This window comes from Hemitrygon akajei, chromosome 7 (assembly GCF_048418815.1).
Source record: "Hemitrygon akajei chromosome 7, sHemAka1.3, whole genome shotgun sequence".
In the NCBI taxonomy this organism is placed as follows: Eukaryota; Metazoa; Chordata; class Chondrichthyes; order Myliobatiformes; family Dasyatidae; genus Hemitrygon; species Hemitrygon akajei.
Genome location: NC_133130.1, coordinates 124,167,157 through 124,194,541, shown reverse-complemented (window position 1 = coordinate 124,194,541; position 27,385 = coordinate 124,167,157). Strand labels below are relative to the sequence as shown.

The 27,385-nt window shown below is 44.7% G+C and overlaps 1 protein-coding gene across 1 annotated transcript; it reads right to left on the bottom strand.

Annotated features, from left to right (window-relative positions):
• Nucleotides 1–1,181: 1,181 nt before the first annotated feature.
• Nucleotides 1,182–23,694, bottom strand: LOC140730885 (T-box transcription factor TBX1-like). The gene is given in 8 exon segments (XM_073051873.1): nucleotides 1,182–3,555; nucleotides 8,602–8,699; nucleotides 9,107–9,174; nucleotides 12,624–12,779; nucleotides 13,644–13,815; nucleotides 16,978–17,079; nucleotides 23,019–23,270; nucleotides 23,272–23,694. Coding segments are annotated over 8 exon segments (1,362 nt in total). The 5' UTR covers nucleotides 23,421–23,694; the 3' UTR covers nucleotides 1,182–3,190.
• Between the last annotated feature and the right edge of the window lie 3,691 nt (nucleotides 23,695–27,385).

Below are 27,385 nucleotides of genomic sequence, written 5' to 3'. Positions count from 1 at the left end.
CTATCATGTACTGCATTGTATTGCTGCCGCAAAGCTAACACATTTCACGACATATGCCTTTGCTAATAAATCCGATTCTGATTCTGTTCCCAGAGCGTTAACTTATAACGTTGATAACAGACTCGTAACGGGAAGCCAGCGGTTGTCTGAAAGAGAGGTTATGTAAAACCACAAAGATGGCCATTAACTTTTTCTTTTAAAGAGCAGTGCGTTCCGTTATTAGTTACTGAAATGTGGAACGACGCTGCTGTGGGTTCGAATACAGGCCCTTTGGTTGCTACCCGCTTTTTGTTTTGTCCCACACGAACTTCCTCCTTTGCTTGGGGCAGCCTCATTGACAAACACTAGGTGGTCGCCTACCACGTCTCTTCACCACAAATGCGGGGAGCCCGTGAACGGGGCAGATAAGGTAAATCATCACAGTAATAATAGGAGCGGCAGGGTACCGTAGTGGTTAGCGTAATCTGCTGCAGTTAATCAGAGACTGAGGTTCAATTCCCGCTGCTGTCTTAAGGAGTTTGTATGTCCTCTTCGTGACCGCGTAGGTTTCCGCTGGGTTCTCCCACATTCGGGGTTAGTAGGTTGATTAATGGGTGTAATTATGCGGCACGGGCTCATTGAACCGGAATGCTCTATTACCGTACTGTATCTAAATAAATTTTATAAGAAAATAATTGAAAGCTAAAATACTTCAAATCTGAAGTAAAAACTGGGAACGTTGGAAACACTCTGAAGGTCAGGTAGCATCTGTTGAAAGAGAAACAGTTAACGCAACCCTGTTTCTCTCCACGGGTGCTGCCCCCTCAGTACTTTTCGATACGTTTTTTCCCCTTTTATAAAAATGTTTATTTATCTAAAGATACAGCGCGGAACAGGCCCTTCCAGCCCAGCAACTCACCTATTTAACGCTAGCCTAATCACAGAACAATTTACACGACCAGTTAACCTACAACCGGCACGTCTTTGGACCGTGGGAAGAAACCGAAGCTCCCGGAGGAAACCCAGGGCAGTTACGGCGAGAATGTACAAAGTCCCCACAGACAGCGGCAGAATTGACGCTCCAAGCTGCAATAGCGTTGCGTTAACCTCTACCCCCCCCCGTATTGATATGAACTCACTCTCGAGGGAAACGTCAAAGACTGAATGCAGATATATTGGCGAATTAAAAAAACTCAATTCGCTAAAAGTCAAAAGGGAGTATTTAATCTTTCTTTAAATTTACCAGTTCATATAGAAAATTACAACACGCCGATCTTATTTTTGTTAAAAATATGAAAGCCATTTTACAACAAATGCTGTGTTCACATTTAAACATTATTAACCACTAAAAAGTAACGGTTGCTAGCTAAATGTACAATATCTACAGGTTAAATATCTACACGTATCTACACTATCCCTGCTCGTTGCATCGTTTAGCTAAAGGTCCTCCTTCACACAGTCCCTGTATTTTTAATATATCCATTTCCATCGTCCACGACACAAGGAATAATAAATACTAACTTCATTCCGCGGTAATATCAGCGTGACCAAACTTTGGCACTGAAACTTCAATTGCTAATATCCGAGTATTTGTGTTACCAAATAACAAGATTGCATTAAGAATAATACCGGTATTTCTCGACTTTTCGTTTCTTTTGGGAAACATTTTAAGGCATCCTTTGAAATACACCAGAATGGTCAGAAAATACAAAGGAATTGAAAATCAGCACATTGAAATTCGGGTTCGAATTGATTGTCCAACGCAACTGCCTCAATGTTCAGAGTAACACAAAATACATGCAAATATATCCTTTCCCCAAATATAACATTTGCACACAAAACTAGAGAAATATATATATATATATACTTTTAAATTAGAATATTACAAATGTTTGGGTCAGCAGGTAGCTTTATATTTCAATGGTTCATTTAATACCAGAGAACGTATAGTGTACACAACCTGAAATTCTTACTCTTCGTAGATATCCATGCAACAGAAGAAACCCCAAAGAATGAATGACAGGAAAACGTTAGAACCCCAATAAATTGAACAGCTAATATTATGTCGAAGCTAATATATCTATGTGATCCGAATTGAACATGTTTCCCCCGTGGGATTCCCCTGCGTCCCTAAAACATCCCCGAACTAACAAGCTGCCTGGGCCACTTCAGAGGGCAATTAAAGAGTTAAGCATGTTGCTTCGGGACAGGAATAGCAAATAAGACACACTTTCTTCCCCAAGTGGACACGCGTGGAACGAATTTTCATTGAAAAGGTAACCCAAAAATCACTACTAGTCTTTTTTATGTATTCAAGAATATATATGGACTTAGATGCTATGCTGAGATTCGGACATGTCTGCGCGGAAGGCTTAGGCTACGAATTAGAGCCGCTTTGCCACCTTAACCCCACAATACTGTAATGCAAAGACTGCGAATAAGATTCACTGCCCTCCGTTTTATTTGTCTGTATCAACAGATTTTAACGCACATTCATGCGATTGTACTGACGTAATGATTCGGTTTTTGAACACGCACAGTTTTTATATGAAATGTAATTTGCTGAATTTTTAACTACGTGGCTAAATCCGTGCCATCGTGAAATAGTCTCCATTCTAAATAAACTATGGCTTCTCTCAAAGCTGAAAGTGCAACTCGACACCTTTGCCGTTCACAAAACAATAAAATAAAATTAACCCCAGTTGCCTGTTTACGCGTTTTCTCCACAGTTCTCAGTGCAGTCGGTTCGCTGAAACAACATGCCCATGTTTGTCATCCAGCCACGTGGGAGTACGCCGCCCTGGGAACCAATGCGATACCAGAACTATACCGCACCATCTTCCAATTGGATGATCGGATCAGTCAATGTACTACGACGCATACGTGATTGGTGAGCCACTGTATCAAACAGTCAAAAGAAAAACCCAACCAATCATACTCCAATATCGTTGCCTTAGACCCGCCCAGTTACAATCCAATCACAATTAAGGTCCTCCTCCAAGCTCCTCTGTGATTAGTTAGCGGGCTATCAATCAACTTGACAGTTAAAAAGTTGTTCAATTCCATTTGCACCAACGTGGAATTTTCCTGAACTGCAAACAGTTCAATTAAATAAGACAGATATCACCCCACTTTTCTGCATCTTCTTCAGTTTGCAGTATTAGCAGTTCCTTTTAAAAAGCTGTAAGTACATTGCTGAAATTCCCGGTGTTTATCTGTGTCCATAGTCATAGTTAGCGGGCGCTGCGCTCCCTGGGTACATATTCGCAGCCGGGTTCATGTGATGATAACTATGACTCGCTATCCCAGGCAGCGGGTAGGGACTCGGCCTGGGTTTGGCGCCGATGTAGGTGTCATGGTAGGAACGGTACTTGTAAGTATGATGGAGGGTGTCCGCTGCTTGTGTGTGGGGATCCAGTCGCAGTTCGTGAGGTGGGCTTGGCCGGCTGAGCGGATGGAGTCCACCGGGGAGAGCCGGACTCAGCACCCTGGACATGATCTGCTGCTGGTGTGGATGTTCCGCGTGCATGGCTGTCCGGTTAGGGTCCCGATCATAGTCACCTCTGGCGTCCGCATCTACGGATACGATATACCAAAGATAAGAACATACAGCTTTAGAATAAGGATAGGATGTAAATACGGGTCAAGTTAAATGTATTATCAAAGTACGTGCCTGCCACTATATACTACCTTGAGTTTCAATTCTGGCGGGCATTTACATGAAAATAGAATTCATGAAAACAATTTCCGTCAGCAAAGATTGACAAACAACTGTGATGCAAAAGACAGATCGTATAAATAATTAAAAATCAAATAAGAACATGATTTGTTGTTCTTTCTTTAACCTATATCGAGCTGATTACGGCAGCAGCACTAAGATAATCTAAATCATTTATTGATTGGTTGAGGAACGGCGTGAAATAGGCCCTTCCGTCCCTTCGAACTGCGCCACCCAGCAGTCCCTCCATTGGATGCAAGCCTAATCACGGGACAATTTACAACGATCAATTAACCAACTAAGTCTTTGGGCTGTGAGAGGAAACAAGAGCACGCGGAGGAAACCCACGCAGTAACGGGGAGAACATACAAACTCCTTACAGGCAGTGGCGGGAATTGAACCCGGGTTGTTGGTGCTGTAAACCGTTGCTAATCTCTAAGCTACTATACTGCCCATGTGCCCGCACGTGGTCCATATCCCCCCATTCTCTGCACACTTTTACGCCAATCTAACAACCTCTGAATCTCCTCTGCTGTATCTTGCCTCCACAATCCACCCTGCTAGTTAATTCCAGGCACCCACCATTCCCGGTGGAAAATACTTGCGCAAAACATGTCCTTTGAATTTAAATGCATTCCCTCTGATATTAGACATTTCGACCCCAAGAGAAAAAAGATACCGGTTCTCTACTTTATCTACGCCTCTCGTTATTTTATATATTTCTAGCAAGTTTATAACCCGCCATGCTAAGTCTCCACTGGATCATGAGGATTAATTACAAGATGATTAGAGTTATAGAGTCCATCTAATCCTTGGCGAACTACTATTCTCACCGACCCGCACTCGGACCATAGCCCTGCACACCTGTCCCATTCACGTACCCATCCAATTTTCTCTTAAATGCTGACGTCGACCCCACATTTACCACTTCCGTTAGCATCTCGTTCCACACTCACACCACCCTCTGAGTGAAAAAGTTTCCCCTAATGTTCCCCTTAAACATTTCACCTTTCACCCTTAACCTATCACCTCTGGTTCCAGTCTCACCCAACCTCAGTGGAAAAAGCTTGGTCTTATGATTTTAAATCTACGCCACCCCGAAGAAACAATAATGGAAACCGAACATTAATCTTTAGCCTACTCACAGGCCGTTGTCGACCAATAATTTGTTGGTTCGTTTTAGCTTGTTAAAACAGATTATTTATTTCATCCATTGAGCTCCTTTGACTCGGGAAACGGGATCGTGAAGAACTCGATCGGGGGCTGTCCCGCAGCACCCGGCAAATTCGCCCCCCCCCCACCCTTAAGCTTCTGACCGCTTCTCCAAATACCGGCAAAATCCGACCCCGACAAACTTTGCACAGGCCCTGCTGTCCCGCAGCACCTCCCTCATTCTCCAACTTTTCAGGGAATAAAGTCCTAACCTATTCAACCTTCCATTACTAGTACCCCAAGCAAGACATTCACTAAGAAACAATTTTGCTCAGGGGCTGAATCATCGTACTGCTGCCTACGTTTAAAGTGGCGACTGAGGGAAAATTTAATCAACAGGTAAAATTGATCAAGTGGAAAATAAATTCTGGCATAGGTTGATGGGCTGAATAACCAGCTTCAGTGTTATTTTCAGTGTCAAAATCCCATAGACTATATAACTGTATAAAACCTCTTCCTGTTCTGCTTGGAATAATTTCTCCATCGTGCCTTAAAATTCCCGGAAATGCAATCATTAAATGGGAATAAATTCTGTAAAAATGGAACGGGTGGCGGTGCATGACTCATGCCTCCTACAGGGCACCGACTGGCTAACATGCGAGTATAAACGTACTGTTTTAAGCCTCCCGCACAGCCGAGTGAACATTCAGAGTTAAGGCTGCCGGCAGGAATCGGTATAAAAGGGAGCACACTTTCTCATAAGACGTAAAACATGCATGATAGGTCGAAGTTTGAGGGGGTAGGGTGGAGGATGGTTCTACGGTTCCAGCTCCGCGGGATGAACTCGGGATCTCTCCAATCTAGGGGTTACAGGGAGACCGGCATTCCCTCGCCTTTTGGGAACGTTGGACCTTGACAAAGATCTCCTTTGTTGATCATAAATAAAGTTTACAAATGGCTTGAACGCGAAAATACAAACACGTGGTGAACAGTTATATTATGGCCCCGATGAAATTTATATTTCCAGTGTTTGCAATATGCTTCAGCCGGTCTATCCAATTAATTTAGGAGAAAATAAGCAATTTATTGTTTTTAACTGAACACTATTGTATGACCTCAGTACATGCCAGCCGATGGTGCATTTTGTGGGTAATTTCACTGCTGTTGCGAAATGAGGGGGCCAGTTCGCACGCACAAAATCCCATAGACGTTCTGCCTTTCTAACTGTAACACTTTATTCTGCGTTGTCTTATTGTATCTGTAATGTTATATCCTGCATAGTGTTTCTGTTTACCTTGCACTCTCACAATGGAGTGATATAAAGAATTGATCAGCATGGACGACCATGCTCTCTTCTCGCAGCTGCCATCAGGAAGAAGGTACAGAAGCCTCAGTTTCCCTTAACTAAGGAAAGATGTGCTGTCATTGCAGGGGGGTCAAAGGAGGTTGACGAAAATGATTTCGGGAGTGAAAGCCTTGTTGATGGCGCTGGGTCTGTACTCACTGGAATTAGAAGAATTGGGGGGGGGGGGATCTCATTGAAACTTATCGAACGCTGGTAAGGTGGATGTGGAAAGGACGTTCCCTATGGTGGGAGAGTCGAAGACCAGACGAAGCAGCCTCGGAATAGAGGGGCGTCCATTTAGACCGGAGATGAGGAGGAAGTTCTTCAGCCAGAGGGCAGTGAAGCTGTGGAATTCGTTGCCACATGTGACTGTGGAGGCCAAGGCAGAGGTTGATAGATTCTTGATTAGTCAGCCCGTGAAGGGTTACCAGAGAAGGCAGAAAATTGGGACTGAGAGGAAAAATGGATCAGCCTTGATGAAATGGCACAGCAGGGTCGAGAGGTACAGTGGCTTTATTCCGCCCCTATATCTGATGGTTTTATCGTCTTATAAACCCTGCCTCTCTAAAATTCAAATCCAAATTTTCATTTTTTAACATCAAGCACTTTGGAAACAATGATCCCAAGGTTATCCGCTCTATATTCCAGATGGATTCTCTGAATATACACGAACTAGTTTGGAGAAGGGGTAGGAGTGGGAGGCGTTTCTTCTGCGTTCAAAGGGAAATTTCACATTTAATCAACCTTAAATGCAAAAGATCCCAACATTCCAGAGAGGTTTTCCAGAGTCACGGCCATCAGACATCAGATAAAACATTATATCAATTACATTAAGTGCAATTCATCTTCTTTACCATGTCCAAACTGGTCGCAGGTTTATGCACCCAACTGCACTTCAGAACGGAATTATATGGCTCTGCAGAACCGTGTGTGATATTTTAAAGTACATTTAATATCAGTGTATGTACACAGTATGCAACCTGAAATTCGCCCTCTTCACAGACATCCATGAAACAAAGAAACCCGGTGGAACCATAGAAACATCGAAGCCCCGAAGACACCCCCCCCCCCACACACACACACACACACACACACACACACACACACACACACACACACACACACACACACACACACACACACACACACACACACACACACACCCGAGGGACGTTACCGAATTCTTTAGAAGACCGTCACTGAGAGAGGAAATTATCCAACTCTTGGAGAATGTTCCACCATTTAGTGAGATCATTGCTACTCTGCACCCTAATTCCAGGTATCCGCCTTTCTTCCATATCTTTCAACACGGTGAGTGAACAAGAATTAACCAGTCGTAGTTCAATAGTCTTGCAGAAGACACAAAAGCTGATACCATCAGACTGAAGGACAGCTTCTATCCCACCGTCATAAAACTATTAAATACGCCTCTAGTCCAACAAGATGGAGGAAACTACACAATCTACCTTCTTGCACCTTATTGTCTGTACTGCACTCTCTCTCTGTGCCTGCAACCCTTTACCGTTTCCCCTTGTACTGATGCGATGGAATGATCTGTATGGATCAGCACTGGCGCCTCGGGCAGTACCGGTGCCAGTTGCTTCGGGCAGATGGGGCTCGTCAGCCGTGGTTGGCAGCTCATCGAGAAGGGACAACTCTGATCTCAAACCTCCGCTGCCTTGCGGCTGTAGCCTCTCCTGGGGAAGGCTTCGGTAATAAATCCCGACGGAAAAATCCTAAGGCAGTCCTACGTCGAATTCGACGCAGACTGGCAAGTCCTGCGACGCCGCTGGTGCCAAGCTGTATCGGTCTCCGCCGCCCCTTTGGATCCAGCAGTGGCGTGGAGAGAAGGGGGGAGGGGGTGCGGGGCTTGCTACACGGGCAACAGTTCGCTCGCCAAATCGCACTGCCCTGGCTCGTGTAACCCTAACCCTAACCCTAACCCTAACCCTAACCCTAAACCTAAACCCTAAAGACAATGTTGGTCGACCATTGACAGCTAGGACGCAACATCAATGGTCGACCAACGGATGTAATGGACAGCATACAAAACCATTTTATCAAAATTTAATTGCGGTTTGAAGGGAGTTCCATATTTCTATCAAAACTCAGACTGCAGTAATGTTTCTCACATTCGTTCCTGAAATCCTAGTCTCTGTTACATGGACCCTGCCACTCCGATTTGGACTCTCCACGCAGTGAAAAATATTTCTACCTAATTCACCAGCTTCTCTTGAAAGCTCGGTCAAAGCACTGCTCGATGTTTAAATTCCAGGGAATGCTATGCTAGTCTGTGTAACACTGACCATGTACATGAGAAGCATGTGCATAGCGGCTTGTTTGGAAAAGCCATAGCTCGTGGTGGCTGCGCCTCTGAGACCGAGAGACGAGGGTAAGGTTCACATACCTTTTTCACTGCCGTTCTGCTGTGGTGAGGATACCGGGTTCCGATTTCTGGTGAAAGCGCTGATTAATTGCAAAGAGCCCGGTCTGTGATTCCTCGGCCTACAATATGGTACAAAACTGTTCATTTGAGAACACTTAGATCAAACCAGTGAATTTTGAGTCTTAAAAAATATTGAGCATGCATAACGAAAGAAAAATCTCTTTAAATTGTGAAACCGCGAATAAATCTAATCATGTTGTCAACCTAATTTGGCGGGCACGGTAGCATAGCGGGAAGCGTGATGCTTTACAGCGGCAGCAACACGGGTTCAACTCCCGCCGCTGTCTGTAAGTAGTTGGCAAGTTCTCCCGGTGAACGCGTGATTTTCCCAAAAAGATACGGCGCAGTAGGTTAATTAGTCACATGGTGAAATTGGGGCGCCGACTCTTTGGCCCGAAAGGGCCTGTTTCCGTGTTATATCTCTAAATAAATAATTCTAATTTCGCCTTTGGCTTCTTTCACTCACCAGTCTTCAGGGTCACAGTCTCTAAATCCTTTTGCAAATGGATTGCTTGCGATTTTTAGCTGTGTTATCTGTGGGAATTAAGATCAAATACTTCACGTCAATCAGACCTTGATTTGAGAGTGGAACTTAATATTCCATGCAATTCTTTTTGTAATTTATTTTTTAATTGAAATTCATCATCAAACAAACATTTCCATAAGATGTATTTCAGACATTGTACATATCATATGATCATATATGTCACAAATCTCCACAAAGTATTTATCTGAGGTATACACTCATAGAAAAGAGTGGGAAGAAAAAACAAGCAAAAGGAAAGAACTATGTACAAGTAGGGAGAGATTTTTTTTTTTACAACAGATTCATTGACATCTGTCATTTCCCGGCATAAATAAACGCGCTCATCTTAATATTTTATGAATAAAGCATTAAAATATTTTGCAACACACAAAATGCTGGAGAAACTCAGCAGGTTAGGAAGCATCTATAGAAATTTAATAAACAGTCGACGTTTCCTTAATCCGGACTGGAAAGGAAGGGGGAAGAACCCAGAATGGGGCGGCACGGTAGCGTAGTGGTTAGCACAACGCTTTACAGTACCAGTGAGCCGGGTTCAATTCCCACCGCTGCCTGTTAGAAGCTTGTACATTCTCTTCATGACCGCGTGGGTTTTCTCCCACAGTCCAAAGGTTGGTAGGTTAATTGATCATTGTAAATTGTCCCGTTATTAGGATAGGAATAAATTGGGGGTTTGTTGGGCGGCGCGGCTCGAAGGGCCGGAAGGCCCTGTTCAGCGCTGAATCTCAATAAATAAATAAGAATAAGAAGACTTTAGTGACATTTAATTAATGCATGTTCTTTGCAATAAGTGACTTGATTGTTTTTCAGCGTGTTCAAACAAACGGCAAATCAACAACTACTTTATTATTTAAACTGGGAGCAGCACGTTATAAATCCTGCTGATATATGTGAGTTTGTCACAGTCTATAAAACAAAGATTGCTAACTTTCGGTCAGTTCTAATCGGCTCAGTTGTCGCCTTGTTACTTGTGCACCCCAAGAACTGGCCAGAGAGGCGTCTAAAAGCGACTGTAGAAGAAATAGTGTAATAATCGCATCGCGCGACGTTCTCTTGTACAGAAATGATCCGGCGCGAAATGTTCTATTGTTGTTAATTCATTGCTAAAATATGCTCCCTGTAAATGTCCGGAATGGCTGTAAAGAAAACTTTAATCCGTTATTGACAGTTGCAGACGGAAAGGTCAGGGGATGGAAGGCAGAGGATATGGCAGACAGACTCAGAACAGCTGCTCTCGGACATCAGGACCATGCCAGGAGTGTCACACATCGGTATTACATTAGAAAAAGAAACCCACAACTGAAACAGATTTAAAGCCATGGCCGGCAATGAGCGATCTCTTCATATTTTTGTTCAAACTTTGAAGGATTGCCATTAAAAGTGGAACGCGGCCCATTTGTAACTGAGCCGCGCCACCTTTGATTGACACTTCTCGCTGGGATACTTGTTTTGGTTTTAAAAAAATACCGGAGCCTTGGATTTACACAGATAATTGCATCCCAGTGGGTTTTAGGAAGTTTTCTATAGTCATAATTGCAGGTCGCGAGTCCTTGAGGTAGCTGCACGGATTTAGATCTGAAATCCCTAAACTCTCAGGTTCCAGGCTGCCCCGTTGTGAATGAATCGAGCAGATGTCGTGGAATGAAGGGTACGCCGCTCCCCTGATACCCTCCAAAACAGACTTTAACTCTCAAACAGCAAGCGGGAGCTGCCAGTTTAAAGCCGCCTTTTTAAAAAAAAGCTGCTTGACGGTCGGAGCTCCCTGTAATCAGGGTTCACGCATGCCAGGAAGATATATACAACAGATGACAGTATGATTTAGCGCGAAGATCCGAAGGCATGACAGTGTCGACACGTCCACATACTTCAATTTTATATGCACTGAACTACCAACACATGAATTCTACTCTCTAACTTTTTCCCTGTCGCTGCTTCGACACGCCGAAGCCATAGATTTAAAGCGGGGCCATCAATTTAATTTGCCACTCTAGTAGTTTGCAGATGAGCTTTTTATCTTTAAGAATTTTGCGAATGACTCCACTCAGTACACTGCAAGTGGCCCATTGTCACAAGATTACCGAAGCACTGGCGTTAATAAGATGCTGGCACGCATGCATTCTAATTGTTGGAGTAACGCATGCAATATGCGGCAGGAACTCAGTCCTGATGAAGGGTCTCAGCTCAAAAAGTCGACTGGCTATTCATTTCTATAGATCAGGGTTTCTGGAAGTCTTTTATGCCATAGACCCCTTTGTCAGTCTGGTGAATCTCTCAGAATAATATTTTTTAAATATATAAAATAAGATACACAGGATTACAAAAGAAAGTGATTATATTGAATGCAGGTATCAAAACATTTTAAAAAAAACAAATTATTGAAGGAACACGCGCAAAGTGCTGGAGGAACTCGGTAGGTCAGGCAGCATCTATGGAGAGGAGTAAACACCCGAGCTTTTCCAAAGAAGCTGCCTGAACTGCTGAGTTCCTCTGGCACCTTGAGTGTGTGTTGCCGTGGATTTCCAGCGTGAGCAGACTTCCGCCTGTAAATGATTGAAGGAAATACCAAATTTCAGTTCGAGGTTAGTGAAAATTAGATGTAATATTTTCCCATCCAAGTTCACGGAGCCCAGGTTAGGAACCCCTGCTAGAGATGCACCCTGACCTTCTGAACTCCTCCAGCACCTTGTTCAAATGGTTGAAGATTCATTTATTATCAAAGTACGTATGCAGTATACAACTCCGAGATCCGCCTTCTCCAGATAACCAGATGGCCACGAAATAAGGAAAACCACGGAGTCGTTCAAAGAAGACCATCAACTCCCCCATCCGCGCAAAAAAAACACAAACCGCGCAAAACGACAAGAACATCAACAACCTCCCCCCACCGCACAAAAAACTAACCGATTGCGTTAAACGGCAACAAGAAAGAAGGGCAACACGGTCATCAAACCACCCCCCCCCCCCCAAGCACCGCGAAAAAAGCTGCGCAAACTGCAACAAGAACCTCAGACTCCAACCCCGCAGGAAACAACAAATCGTGCAAACGGCGCGATTTATACCCGTTGCTCTGGATTTCCAGCAGCTGCAGAATCTGTTGAGTTTACGACTTTCTAAATATTAGTAAAACAATGCAATGGGAATATCTTCCACCAAGAATATTTCAAAACTGCTCAGGTATTTTTAAATGTCCAGAATTTCCGAAATAACTGGCGACATTGTTATTAACAAGCGAACGCGTGTTACTTTTTAGTTCGCAACTGACGTGCGATAGGTTGTGTCCAAATCCGGGTTTAAAGAGCAATAAATTGCTGATCGTTTCCAGATTGGTCTAGATCACTGGCAGCTTTGAAGAGCGTAGTCTTGCAAACCCGCGGACCGGCGGTACGGGGACTGGTGATGACCCACATACCGAATGACAACACCCGTTAAATACACATACCCGGTGGTTCTGATACGCCGTGACCGCCGTAAATCTGGTCTCCTCAAACAGAAATGTTTTAAAGTTCTCCTCGGCATATTTCTCGCTGTCCTTCCTCGGGTCAACGTAAACGACGTGAAACCGCGGCTGGTATCTGTGCATCGAGTTTAGGATGATCTGCGTATGAAGGAACACAAAATAGGTTATATGAAGACCTTACGGCTCAGATAAAGGCCACTCGTCCTATTGCGGGAATGCCTTAATTTAACGGATCTGTTAATAGAGGCTCGTCGGGTGCTCGGTAGACAAGGGAGGCTGCTTCATGTTAGTCAGGAGTTGATATTACGGTGGCCGTGTTTCCTATAACGGGTGAGTCCAGGACCGGAGGGCACAGTCTCAGAATGTAATGCCGTCCCTTCAGAACAGAGATGAGGAGGAATTCCTTTGTCCGGAGGGCGGCGAACCCTCGGAATTCATTGCCACAAACCGGTGTGGAGGCCAAGTCATCGGGTATATTTAATGTGGAGGCTGGTAGGTTCTTGATTAGCCAGGTGTCAAAGGTTAGAGGGAGAAGTCGGAAGAATGGTGTTGAGAAGGAAAATAAATAAACCATGGTGGAATGGCGGTGCAGACTCAATGGGCTGAATGGCCTAATTCTGCTCCTATGTCTTATAACGTCATAGAGTCCTGGAACACTCTAGAACTATTAATCTGCGTATCCCCATCGACTTGCATCCGGACTAAATCCCTCCGCACCCCTCCCATCCGTATACCTATCCAAATTTCTCTTCAATGTTGAAATCGAGCTGGAATCCAACACTTGCACTGGCAGCTCGACCCACACTCTCACCACCCTCTGAGTAAGACCCCCCCCCCCCCTCATGTTCCCATTAAACAATTTGCCTTTCACCCTTAACCCATGACCTCTAGTTCCAGGTTCACCCGACCTCAGTGGAAAAAAGCCTAGTCTTATGATCTTAAATCTGCGTCAGCCCAAAGTAACAATAATGGAAACCGAACGTAAATCATCAACCTACTTACATGCCCGTTGTCATCCAATAAATTATTGGTTAGTTTTAGCTTGTCAAAAGAGACAATTTGTTTCATCCATTGAGCGCCCTTGGCTGGGGAATCGGGGTGGTAATGCACTCGACCGGGGGTCGCTGGATCTGCTTTCCCGGCTACCAGCCAGGAGGAACTGTGAAAAGCATACCTGGGGAGAACAAGGATGAATAAATCCCCACAGCAAGTAAACAGCGAGGTCTCGGCGTGTTATTTACTGAACGCAAAATAGATAAACTTCGTGTTTCGACGGCTGGCGTAGAGCATGCAGCGAACATCGCAGTGTTCACTCACCAGCGCCCCGGGAAGGGAATTAAATTGTAAAGGGAGCAAAGACAACGTAGCTTTAGATGCCTTAAATCGTATGCCCCAGTTACGGAATTAAAACGTTTCCGATCGATGTGAAAATGTAAAGGTCCATACAGAAAGCTCCATTGACATGAAAGCTTAATTCTGTATCCTCCCCCCACAGATGCTGCCCGGCCGTCTGACTGCTTCATCGTTTACTGTTTCTATCGTATATATAATGGCTGGCTGGCTGTCAGCGTTTTGTATGCGTTTGTGTCTATCTGTGTGTATTAGTGAGCTTTCACTTGCGTAAGTGTATGTGTATGTGTGTATGTGACTCTCTGTGATTCTGCATTTGTCTGTGTAAGTGTGCCTGCCTGAGTCTGTGTGTGTGTGTGTGTGTGTGTGTGTGTGTGTGTGTGTGTGTGTGTGTGTGTGTGTGTGTCTGACTGTCTGCTTTGTGCGTGCCTGTGTGTCTATGAATCTGCGTTTCTGTGCCAATGTGTGTATGTATGTTTGCTTTGTGTGTGACGCAGTGTGTCTGTGAGTCTGTGCTTGTGTACGTATGCGTGTGCTGTATGTGCTTGTGTGTGTGCCAGTCTGCGTTTTTGTGTTCGCGTGTGTGTATGTGTGTTTTTGTATGCGTTTGTGGATGTGTGTGTTATATGCGTGGTTAAATCTGTGTGTGTGTGTGTGTGTGTGTGTGTGTGTGTGTGTGTGTGTGTGTGTGTGTGTGTGTGTGTGTGTGTGTGTGTGTGTGTGTGTGTGTGAGTGTGACCATGTGTGTGTATGTGTGTGTGTGTGTGTGTGTGTGTGTGTGTGTGTGTGTGTGTTCCAGGCACCTGCACCTTTGCAACCAGCTCCAAGTCGACGTTTCGGGCTGAGACCCTAGGGCAGGACTTGAGAGAATTACACGAGAGTTGGCAGAAGCAATGTATATTTCTGGGAACGTTGGTAACGTTGTGAGCAAGGGCGACGTCTTCCTCATTAGAAGTGTTTAGTTAAGGTAAAATCAGTGGAGATTTATTAATGGTGGTGGGGGCGGGGGAAGATCTCCGCACTTCCATTTCTATTCGGAAACAAGATGCACTACAGCCCAGCATGTAGACGGGGATATGGGATGGATGAATTGGTGATTTAGGTCTGGGAAGGGAATACATTTCTTGTGCATCTTTGGAATTGTCTGGCCCAAGAAACCGGAAAAATCTTTTTCTTATACAATACCCGAAGATTGGAGGAGAAGTTTGGGCACTGCACACACACACACACACACACACACACACACACACACACACACACACACACACACACACACACACACACACACACACACACACACACACACACACACACACACACACACACACACACACTCACACACACACACCACAACTTTATATTGCTTCAGACTCTAAAATAGCCCAGGGGGGCAAGTTCCGGTTAGGCCAAGGGCGCTTTTCAAACACGTTATTGAATATCGGTGGTGGATGGAGTGTAGTGCAAAACTTTATTTTAACAGCGGTCTGTTGATTATTTTGCGTAGGACCTCACGATATATGAATAAACCAATAAATCACCCTGGCGCTCTGTTCAACATTTCCTTTTTGATGCTCAATACCATTTCAAACAGATTTTGGTCCTGCGTGACAAGTATTGTGGAGCGGGCCCTTCCGGCCTTTCGAGCTGTGCCGCCCAGCAGCCCCCGATTTAACAGCAGCCTAATCACGGTACAATTGACCAACTAATCTACCAACCGGAGCACCCGGAGGAAACCCACGCGGTCACTGGGAGAACGTACGAACTCCCTCCAGGCAGCGGCGGGAATTGAACCCGGGTCACCGTACTGTAAAGCGTTGTGCTAACCACTACACTACCGTGCAATGGGAATTGAACCCGGGTCACTGGTACTGTAAAGCGTTGTGCTAACCACTACACTACCGTGTGATGGGAATTGAACCCGGGTCACTGGTACTGTAAAGCGTTGTGCTAACCACTACACTACCGTGTGATGGGAATTGAACCCGGCTCACCGTACTGTAAAGCGTTGTGCTAACCACTACACTACCGTGTGATGGGAATTGAACCCGGCTCACCGTACTGCAAAACGTTGTGCTAATAATTGCGTTCGCGTTCTGCCCCTTTGTGTGAATAAACAGGTTATGTCTAAAAGGGCGCTATCTATGACGCACATTGATTATCCACGCAAATTCAACGTCAATCTGTTTCCCGGTTCAGTCTTCAGTATCCGTTATTTTGGCGGAATTACCTCAGTAAATGGGAACTAGCGGATTTGGGTTTGGTTTCAAGATAGATCAAGCAAGATAAACAACTGCTATAAAATATCTTTTCGGGGGGAATTGATAGTGAGAAGTGCTCCACTCTAGTCACATTACTCATATCAACTAAGCAGAACAAGATACTTGTATGAATGAATAATCTTAGATAAGTAAGATAAAAGACCAAAGTTCATTGGCAATATCACAAGCTATAGTCTCTAACCTCTGTCTTAGAACTCATATGTCTGTACGGGTTGAGCGTCTCTCGAAGCGGTAACTAAGTAATCCGCCGTCTGACTATTAAAAATACATCTCACTACGAGGCAACACACACAAAATGCTGGAGGAACTCAGCAGGTCAGGCAGCATCTATGGAAGGGAATAAACAGTTTTCCGACCGAATCTCTTGATCAAGATACACAATGGGGTTAGGAGGTGGCGGAGGGAGACTGAAATTGGAGTCGATGCATCAACTTAGAGCAGGGGTTCCCAGCTTGGGGCCCACTGACCTCTCGGTTAATTGTAGGGGTTCGTGGCCAGGAACCCCTGATTTAGAGCGTGTACCGTATATAGAACATATAAGGTGCGTTGGCGGTATGCATTGTACCGGATCGTCCTAATATTTTCTCAAGCTGTTGTTACCCCCCGCGAGAATGTCCAACTAATACCGCTTCACCGCCTTTACTAAAAGCGTATCGCGATATTATCTCTCCCTTAAATTAACGTCGATAAAGTTTGATTTTACTTGCCGGTATCTTTTATCGTCGACCGGTACAAAGTCCATGAGTAGCATATAGTCAGCCATGGGATCCATCCCGAAAAGCTTCACTTGAAAAGTCGGGAACATTCTCCTGTGAGCGGGGGAAAAGAGCGAGTCGGTTAAACCTCGGCAGCAAGTAATTTAACGAAGCCCTAACGCAGCGAGAATCGGCTCAACTTGCCGACATCCGGGGCAATTCCACCTTCATTCGCCCTTTTCTGCCGACTTCCCGGCATATACTGACTGGGGCGGCACGGTAGTGCAGAACGCGGTGGTCAGCACAAGGGCTTTGCAGTACGAGCGACCCGGGTTCAATTCCCGTCGTTGCCTTTAAGGAGTTTATACGTTCCCCCCATGGTCTCCGGGTGATCCGGTGTCCTTCCGCAACATTCTTTTTGGTAAATTAATTGGGCATTGCAAATTGCCCTGCGATTAGGCTAGGATTAAATCGGGGGATTGCAGATAGGCGCGGCTGGAAGAGACGGAAGGGCCTCTTTCGCACTGTATCGCAATAAATAAACAAACAAATAAAATAAATAAATATACATTTAAATAAATAAATAAGTAGGTACATAGTTCTAGAAGCTCAGCCTATTTCTTTGCCGTAGCCCTCTGTGTAGTACACAGCGCCCGTAATTACTCCATGAGCTACAGGACTTCGGGCGATGCACATTCACGGTCACGTTCACGGAACAATACCCCAAGGAAGTACAGAACGCTCTGCCCCAACACTCCGCTCCTCTGGCAGGAATCTGATCGACAACAGCGACTCAGTATGAGATTGAAGACTTCTCTAACGTTAAGTCAAAACATAGCACGAGATATAAAAAAACCCACAATGCTTCCAGCATAGACAGCGCCTTTCTAAGGAAAAATAAAAGCCTTGTGGCAATCAAAGACTCCGGCAGATTAATAACAATTTGTGAACCATTCCTCGTGTACAAACGATGCAGTTGAAAGTGTTTTACAACGGGATAAAGTACAAACATGAAAATGGAAGACAGAAAGATGTTAGTTAAAAACAAGGTTAGCTAAACAGGTTTTGAGCTGACGGTTAAAACTGCCAACAGAATCCGCAGTTCTAGTTATAGTTCTAGGGTTTAAATTTCACAGTTAAGGAACGTTGGAATAAAGCTGTCCTGTCGATTATTTTTTGAGGAAGATTGTTCAAATTTGAAGTACTTCATGCAAAATCGGACATGATTTAATTCGAATTCCGTTACGAAGATTTAGCATAAATTTGACCGTGGTTATCTATAATTTTAATGTAAAGGAGATAAGTACTTCTACAATAAAACGGGAGGTTCGATGAAATAACCGCGGGAGGTAAATAATTAAAAGTGGGAGAATGCAACGCTGAATACTGCAACACAATATTAAATGAATAATGAATATCTTTTGTTTCGATTCAACGTTCGGTCAGTTACCCTCCCGCCGTAAGTTCAGAAATAATTTAGGGATTTTCTATTTTGATCTCTGGTTTAAATGCAAATAAAATTTAACCAGACCAAATGGAAGTTGCTGTGTCCAGTTATGTGGGAATTATGCAGAGGTTTGGCATCTCTCGCACCAAGCTATGATCCCAAAGAGGCTTTCTGTCTTAGGAACAGAACCGCGTTAACTAAGTGGCAGGGGTTGTGACTAGGAGCGCAAAAGCACACGCGCGTGTGTGAATTTACATGTTTACATTCGTGTGCAAGGTGCGGGGGATCTATGTGCAAATACGCGAATGCATGGGGATGGTTAAATGCGTTGGCGTGTGCATGTGAGAAAGAGGGAGAGAGACAGCGAAAATCTGCACAATTATTTTCTTAAATTCCCATATCAGCTAAAACAGTAATTTATAATAACTTGATCTCAACTCTTTCAAAAGCCTTGGAGGAACATTTTTACCTGGTCAGTGGCATTTTATGGAGTGAAACGAGGGGAGATTTCAAACTGCAGTCACGCTTCACACAGTGAAACCTTGAGCTGCAGAGCAAGGTTTGGCATTCTATTTCACAGCTAAATTTGCTATATATTTATTATAATATAATTCTCGTCTATTGAAGTACAGTAAACGAAATGCACACATGCCAGGAAATGAAGCGTGTTCCTATTAAAGGGAAAACGGAATGCAATAGCGTGAGGGGTGGCCTGTTTTTTTTTGGTTGTAACATACCGCGCGTTAATTTTACGCCTGGGTTACATATAAGGACACCTTTTAAGGTCTCCATTTCTAGCGAAGGTTATATTATCCGACAGCATTCACTATGATGACCCTTCCTTGTTTCTTGCTAAACATCGTGGTTGCCACACAGCGTCTCGGAGCGGACAGCGTCCTCTCCCGAACTTTGTGGGGCCTGGTGATGGTCCCACAAGCCGTTCACTCGAGTTTCATTTTGGACTGGAATCTAATTGAGAGCAATACGCGCCGCTCCAATCTTGCTGAGTCGTTTTGGAAACTGCGATCAACAACAGCACTGTGTTTACCACAGACATAAGATCCCAACTTGATTTGATCTCCTTTCTCCGTGACTAGTTTTAATGGTCCTCCATTGCAGTCTAAAAATACCCTAGTATTTATATCCAAACAGGCCTCATTAATCTCGTCGAGTTTACAGTTTACACTCCTCCCGTTTGAGCCTTTCCCTGGAACAAGATATTCAGTTACGTTCATTATTACCTTTGGTTTGGTTAGGAAATGAAAACCTCTCTCTCTCCCTCTCTCCACCCTCCACCCTCTCTCTATTTCTTCTAACACCCCCCCCCCCCCCAATACACACCACGAGACGAACTGTTACCTTTTCTGGTTTCATCACAGGCCGACTTAGACCTACGTTCACCCATCCACTTAGAAGGACAAAGGCTTTTGTGCGGGATTTTTAAAATGAGGCTCACAATGACTACTCGTTTTTTTTACAATTTCCAAAAGTATGATGGGAACTCGGATTATTTAAAATTAACATTTTTTTTTATGAATCGATTTGTTTGAAATTGTAAACATGAAAATATCTGCAGACACTGGAAATTCAAAGCAACACGCACGAAAAGCTGGAGGAACTCAGCAGGTCAGGCAGCATCTACGTTTCGGGCCGAGACGTCGACTCTTTACCCTTTTCCATAGGTTTTGCCTGACATGCTGAGTACCTCCAGCATTTTTTGTGTGTTGGTTTGAAATTGTACCTGTTCTTGGATTCAACCAGAAATACTTGGGATTGAATAGTTTGTTTTCTTAAAGTTCAAAGTACATTTATTATCAAAATACGTATATTGTATACAACCTTGAGATTCATTCTCTAGTTTGTTACATAGCTCTTGTTAAACGAAATTTGAAGCAGACGCGCCGCAGCGAAAGATAACTTGACACCGGGTTCATCGTTTTAAGAACCAGGCGAAAAGCCCTGTAACTTCCACATTATCGCATTTTGAAATCATATGATACATGGGTAATTCATTGGTATGTGCGGTCGCAATGGCACACACATCCACATGCGTGCAAACACGCGTACACACACACAAATGTAAATCGAAATGATATTAAGCCGACACACACACACACGAAATGTGTGCGTGTGTATCTGATTACGATCTCGCTGAACCCAACCTTAATGTCTAAAACCACGTTTCAGTCTCACTTTCGGGTTTATTTTACCAGGCTTTTCAAAGCGGCTGGCAGCAAAGAGATAATCAGTTACACGCCAGGAAGGCAATTGGTTACCTTACTCCCCAACCCTATTGGGAGATTTAAAAAATTCAAGGATTCGCCCCCACAAACAGTAAAGAATTTTATTCTGAAATTATCTTTTTTTTTAAATTGAAAGTAGCCTGAACCATACCCCGAAAGAGGAATGTTAACAGCTCATTGCCTGTCCTGTGTACGGTCAGTGGCCGAATCATTCCAAAACAAGCTCACACACTCCCACATGCCATTTTCTATTCTGTCTGCGAGGATCTCGCGTAGAGCTGTCTGAAAAAGGGTCTGAGAGGCAACTGGTCAATTAAAGATATATTTTTTTAAAAAAACAACGGTAACTTTGAGTGTGTAACATTATGATTCATTAAAAACTTAGTCGAATAGGGCTGATAATGTGTCAGGCTGAAAGTACGTAAGCTACCGTGCATCGGACAGCCGGCCTCTGCGTCATATAGATATATGTTTCTGCTCACTCCTTGCTGTATAGTGATTGCTGTTTATAGCAAGGGTTTCTAAATACAAAGGCAGAACAAATTGGTGTAATACTACCATGCCGTGCAAGGAGCTAAAGTGAAAGGAGCGCACCGGCAAAGAGCGGAGTTGGGCTACTGTGCTGTTGGGCGTAAGATGTCATACCAATTCAGTATTAATTTTTACAGCTCCCCATCTCGTCGATAACGCCATTTTCTACCGACCAAATGTACAAGGACACTCCTCTCAGCGGGCTCGCGTGAAAATAATGTGTTTTACCCGAGTTAGACCGTTCAAGGCCGTGCCGCTTACTTCTAAAAATGACCGACCGTGTTTAGTTTAAATATCTGTGGTGCAATGCCGCTCAAATGGGTTTAGATTCAGGGACTATTGTTTATCAAGCTACTTTAAGTCAAAGTTATTTATGATAGTGTATTTATTGTATACTATTTTGTAGTATATAGTTATTATATTATACTATTTTATACATATATTACCCCCATTGTAGTCGGGATCTTAAACTATAGCGATAAAGCGGCACGATTCCTCCCCCCCCCCCCCCCAGGGTAACCTACAGTAATTGTGTTATTAAATTTAATTTTCTGGTGTCCTGTTCACCGGGTCCTTGCGTCTTAAAATTAGTTAGGCTCTTAATTAGACTTCAACTTACAACCTTCTGTTTCACGGTCTTGTGCACGCGGTTAATATTTAACAGGTCATTGAAGCTAAAACATCGGCAAGTTTTTAAATCAACAGATTATAATCAGGCACCAGCAAAATATTCAGTTTGTTAGTAATTTATAAACTCTTACAGAACTGCAGGTATTTTTAATGCGAACACCGCAGTAATGTTATTTTCACCCTGCTGTCCTTTGCCTGACTCACCACAGGCTCGCGGTAGACAAGGAATGTTGGAGTCTGAATTCAGACCTTTAACTCAGATGGTGTATTTGCCGAACTTATCTCTGCCCCGGTGCCTGTGGAGCGCTCCAACAATGGGAGCCACAGGTCAGGCGCGGAAAAGCGCAAAGCCCTGATATTATCTGACTTCGGAATCTCCCAGGTAGAAGATGTCGCTCCCGTGACATCCTCTCTTGAACCGAGAAGAGTTAAAGAGAGGGGGAAAATAAAATTTTTAAAAAAACACAGTTTGGCATCTAATTAAGTAACAGAAAACTGCTTTTTAAACCGACGGTGATCAGAGTTCACCGCGTGGTAATCAGTCACCAGGATATCCCCCTCGCACCGGTTTTCATACGTGAAGTTACTAATCAGCATGCAGTTTTAAGGGGTGGGTGTCAGCAACGTTATGAAAGAAATCTCATCGTTTAACCGTGTGCACGTTGCATTTTCAGTCCCATCTAACTCTCTCTCTCTCTCTCTCTCTCCTCTCTCTCTCTCTCTCTCTCTCTCTCTCTCTCTCTCTCTCTCTCTCTCTCTCTCTCGCTGTTGCTTCCCTTAACGCGCAAAGCAAGGCCCATGTCTAATTAAAACTTCAGAGTTAATGCCGTCATGGACTTAAACAAATAAGCATTGATAACCGAATGGAGGCTAGCAAACGAGTTTAACGGAAAGGGATCCGTTAATGATCCTGTTTTAAAACCTTAAATTAACGCGCCGGACTTTAAACTGGCCGGGATCACCAGTGATATGTATCCAGCCGAAATGTTTTGCAGACACCGGGGCGATACTTCCACGGGCTAAAATTGCGCCTCACGCAAGGAGAGAGGGAGAGGGACAGAGTATGTGGGTGGGGGGGGGGGGTGAGATTTCCCCACAAGTTACATTTGGAAGAGAAAGGTTTGCATTCGGAAATGTAGAACGAACCGCACACAATGTAAAATATGGCGGCTGCTAGTTTAATAAGTTTCCCGGCTTCTTACCTTCCCGCTTTGGTTACTATCATTTCTGTCCCGAGCTGGTTAAACTCATCCCACAGGGCTTTCATCTCCAGTTGTACGGTGATGTTGACCACCTTCGGGTTCTTTTTGACCGGCGCTTTGCCCGGCACGGCGACCGAGCCGCAGTTGGAAGGAGGGCCGGTGTCCGCCTCGGAGGACGCTGCCGAGCTGCTGCTCCCGAAACCGCCGTAGCTGCCGTGCTGTGCTCCAGGACACGACTCGTAGTGCGCTTCGTGGCTGTAGGCGCCGGGGTCGCCGGGTGAAGGCGAGAGGTGATACCCCGCCCGACGAGCTGAGGCTGTTAATGCTGTTGGCCGTGAAAGCTGCGACATCACAAAAGTGGGAGAGTTGAGTTAGCCAAGGGCTGGAGATAGCCGATATCATTTCCCCAAATTATCCCTCGCTTTTCCGAGGCGCTTTAAATAAACAGATCAGTTCTTTCTCCCTGCTCCTCGCTTCCCTCTCTGTCTCTCCAAGTTTCTCCTGCGGTGCGAAGGGCTGTTTGGCTCCGTGCTATCGCACTGCGCGCTAAGCTGCTCTTCCTGGGAGTTCTTATCTTAAGCGGTGTGTGTCTCCTTCGCCATGGAACCGGTTCCCTTTCCACCACCGTCCCCTCCCTTCCCTGCTCAGATAAAGACAGGTAATGAGAATTTCCTCGCTCCGGGGACGTGGTCTGGTTGACAAAGCGGCGCGCTGCTTTTTTTTAATGCTCGCTCTGACACCCATGACTTAAAGTGGGGGTGGGGTTGGTGGTCGGGCGGTGGGGGGGGGGGGGTGATAATGGACTTCTCTCACATCACACACACACGCAAAAGAGTTAAACAATGAAGACCCAGCTTGCATTGGAAACCTCTTCAGACGATCACAAACTAGTTTAGTACATAAAATATATTGTTTTACCATTCAGGCAAGCCGAAACCGACCGGTGGTTTAAAAGGAACCTGTTTTACTTGTATCCCTGACGGGGGAGGCGCATATCGACAATTTAAGATTAAATTTTAAATGACACGAGAAAAAAAAACTTTAACTGATCGATGACACGGGATTCGAACACGGCGCTTACTGGAGCTCCTGGTGGAGAAGGCGAGCTCGCCTTGTAAGTTACGCAATCGTAGCAGGAGACGTGTGCGAGTCGGGAACCCGGCTTTCTTGTGCCCGTGTAGACATTTTTAACAAATAGAAGAATTTTGCAATCGGTTACCTTCCATATCTTTTGTTACGGTGCTGAAATGCATCCTACTGCAAGTTAGACTGAGCTGGGCGTGCTTGCCGAGGGCAGTACTTTGCAGAATCTCTTCGTTTCCTGGTTGTTCGGCCGCTGAAATCAGAGAGGCAATTCTAAACGCAGTCGCTTTGGGAGAGAGAGCGCTGCTTTCGTCCATAGGAGAAGTGTTCTAACAGCGCTGGAATCTCCCCCTTCCTTCCTGTTCTCCGCTCCAACACTGAAAACGAACAGAACGGACCCGAGTTTAATTCTGTTTCAGGCACAAATCTCGCAGTTTTTTTTTTAGAAATTCTCTCTGCTAGATTTATTTTAACAAGATGTGGGGCCTCTGGCCGGGTATTCGATACTTTATTTTCTCTTTACACTTTCTCCGGTTAGTTTTCCCTCTCTTTCGCGGGAGGGGTCTCTGTTATTAGTTCCAATTGTGTTAGCCGATTCGTGGAAAAGGTGCCCTCATTATTCTTGTGGGAAGAGGGTGTTTTAGCAGCCGTTCCTTTCCCCCATCCCCCTCCCTCCACGGCTTCCCCATTCACAGTGACTTTGGGTGATGTCACACGAAACTGGCAAAGTCAAATGATCCGGCTACTGGGAGGCAAAAATGTCAAAACTGACGGCTCCCCTCCCGCCCTCTGCACCCTACCCGTGCCCTGCTGCGAATGTGGTTTACACGTGATCCTTCATTCGAGCAGGGCGCTGTCAATCAGAGAGGGAGCATTCTCAATACTGCTCGAAGACAGCGAGGGAGCGAGGGAATTAACGTCACTGTGTATGTGCGGCAGAGCCGACCTTATTGAATCTTCTGACCCTATGATTAAACTTCAGTGGTGTTTAACGGGGTGCATCATCTCCAAACACTGAAATAGACAAGTTCGGAAAGCGGTATTTTAAAACTGCTCTTTCATACACGGGAACTCATTAACATTTAGAAAATTACAAATGCGGAATTAGTAGAGTTTGATGTAAACGGCAGAGTGAACGGTGTAAAATACCAGTTAGTACCCACTAAAGTTCAAAGGAGATTTATTATCAAAGTACATATATGCCACCATGCTCTCTGAGATTCATTTTCTTGCGGTCATACACAGTAAGTCCAAGGAACACAATAGAATCAACGAAACACCGCACCCAACAGGACGGACAAACAACCAGTGTGCAAAAGACAACAAACTGTGCCAACACAAAAATAAATAATTAATAAATAAATAAATAAATAAATATGAAGAACATAGTTCTTGAATCTCTGGTTCAGAAGCCTGGTGGTTGAGGGGTAATACATGTTCCTGAACCTGGTGGTGTGAGTCCTGAGACTCCTGTACCTTCTTCCTGATTGCAGCAGTGAGAAGAGGGCATGGTCTGGATGGTGGAGGTCCCCGATGATGGATGCCACTTTCCTGATACAGCGCTCCGTGTAGATGTGTTCAATGCTGCGAAGGGCACCACTTTTTATAGGACTTTCCGTTCAAGGGCATTGGTATTTCCATACCAGGCTGTGATGCGACCAATCAATGTACAGTCCACCACACATCTATAAAAGTTTGTTAAAGTTTTAGATGTCATGTCGAATCTTCACAAACTCCTAAGGAAGTAGAGGCATTGCCGTGCACTCTTCGTAATTACACTTATGTGCAGGGCCCAGGACAGGTCCTCTGAAATGAGAACATCGAGGAATTTAAAGCTGCTGACCCTCTCTACCTCTGATCTCCCGATGAAAACTGGCTCATGGACCTCGTCCTGAAGTCAATAATCAGCACCTTGGTCTTGCTGACATTGAGTGAGAGGTTGTTGGGGCACCTCTCGGCCAGAATTTCATGCTCATGTGCTGATTCGTTACCACCTTTGGTTCGGCCAGCGACTTTGGTGTCAGCAGACTTAAATGTGCGTTGGAGCTGTGCTTCCCCTCATATGTATCAAGCGAGTAGAGCAAGAGGCTAAGCCAAGAACCGTGTGGTGCACGAGTGCCGATGGAGATCGTGGAGGACATTTTGTTTTGCCGATCCGAACTGAGTGAGGTCTGCAAATGAGGCAATCAATTTCACAAGGAGGTATGAAGACCAAGGTCTCGAAGCTTATTGATTAGTTTTGAGGGGAATACAGTATTGAACGCCGGGGCGCACCTTGAAGTATGCATCTTTGCTGTCCAGATGTTCGGGGACTGAGCAAAGAGCTAATGACATGGCACCTGCTGTGACGGTAGGCACACTGGAGTGGATCCAAGTCTAATCAGTACATACACTCACTCTATACAGTACAATATATAAATTAACTGTTTCGAACACTCTAACCAACACAGACTTGGAAAACAATGAGCAGCTACAAGTTCCTGGGTGGCAGCAGCTCAGAGGATCTATCCTGTGTCCAACACTCACAAAGAAAACATGCTAGCGGCTCTACTTTGTTAGGAGCTCGAGTAGATGTGGTATGTCACCAAAGACACTTACAGATTTCTATAGATGTACGGTGGTGGAGAGCATTCTAACTACAGAGCCACATGGTAAGGAGGCTCCGTGTACAGTCAGCATCTGCCTCGAGAAGGCGGCATCCGTCACTAAGGACCCTCACCACTGAGGACATGCCCTCTGCTCGTTGCTACCATCAGGGAGGAGGCACAGCAGGGGGACCCACACTTTTTTATTCCATGGACACTTCCCATTAACGGAGAAGACTGCGGAGCCTAGGCAGGGAATCCCTGAGGTACAGGACCCCGAAGACACACATTCAGATATACAGAAACAGCTTCTTCTCTCTGCCTTTATATTCCTGAATGGTTCATGAACCCATGAACGCGACCTAGTTATTCCTTCATTTTAAGCTATTTATTTGTTTTATTGATTTACAATATTTTGGACTCTTTTTGTGCACATAAACAACAATTTCGCATTATATAAAACAACGATAATAATACCTGATTCACATTCAGATTGAGATTCGATACATTCTCACACACTAGACAGTAGGACGCATGGTTAGCACAACGCTTTACTGTGCCAGCGTCACGGGTTCAATTCCCCCCCCCACCCCCCGCCGCTGCCTGTAAGGAGTTTGTAGGTTCTTTCCGTGACTGCGTGGGTCTCCTCCGGGTGCTCCGGTTTCTCCCATTTTCCAACGACCTACCGATTGGTAAGTT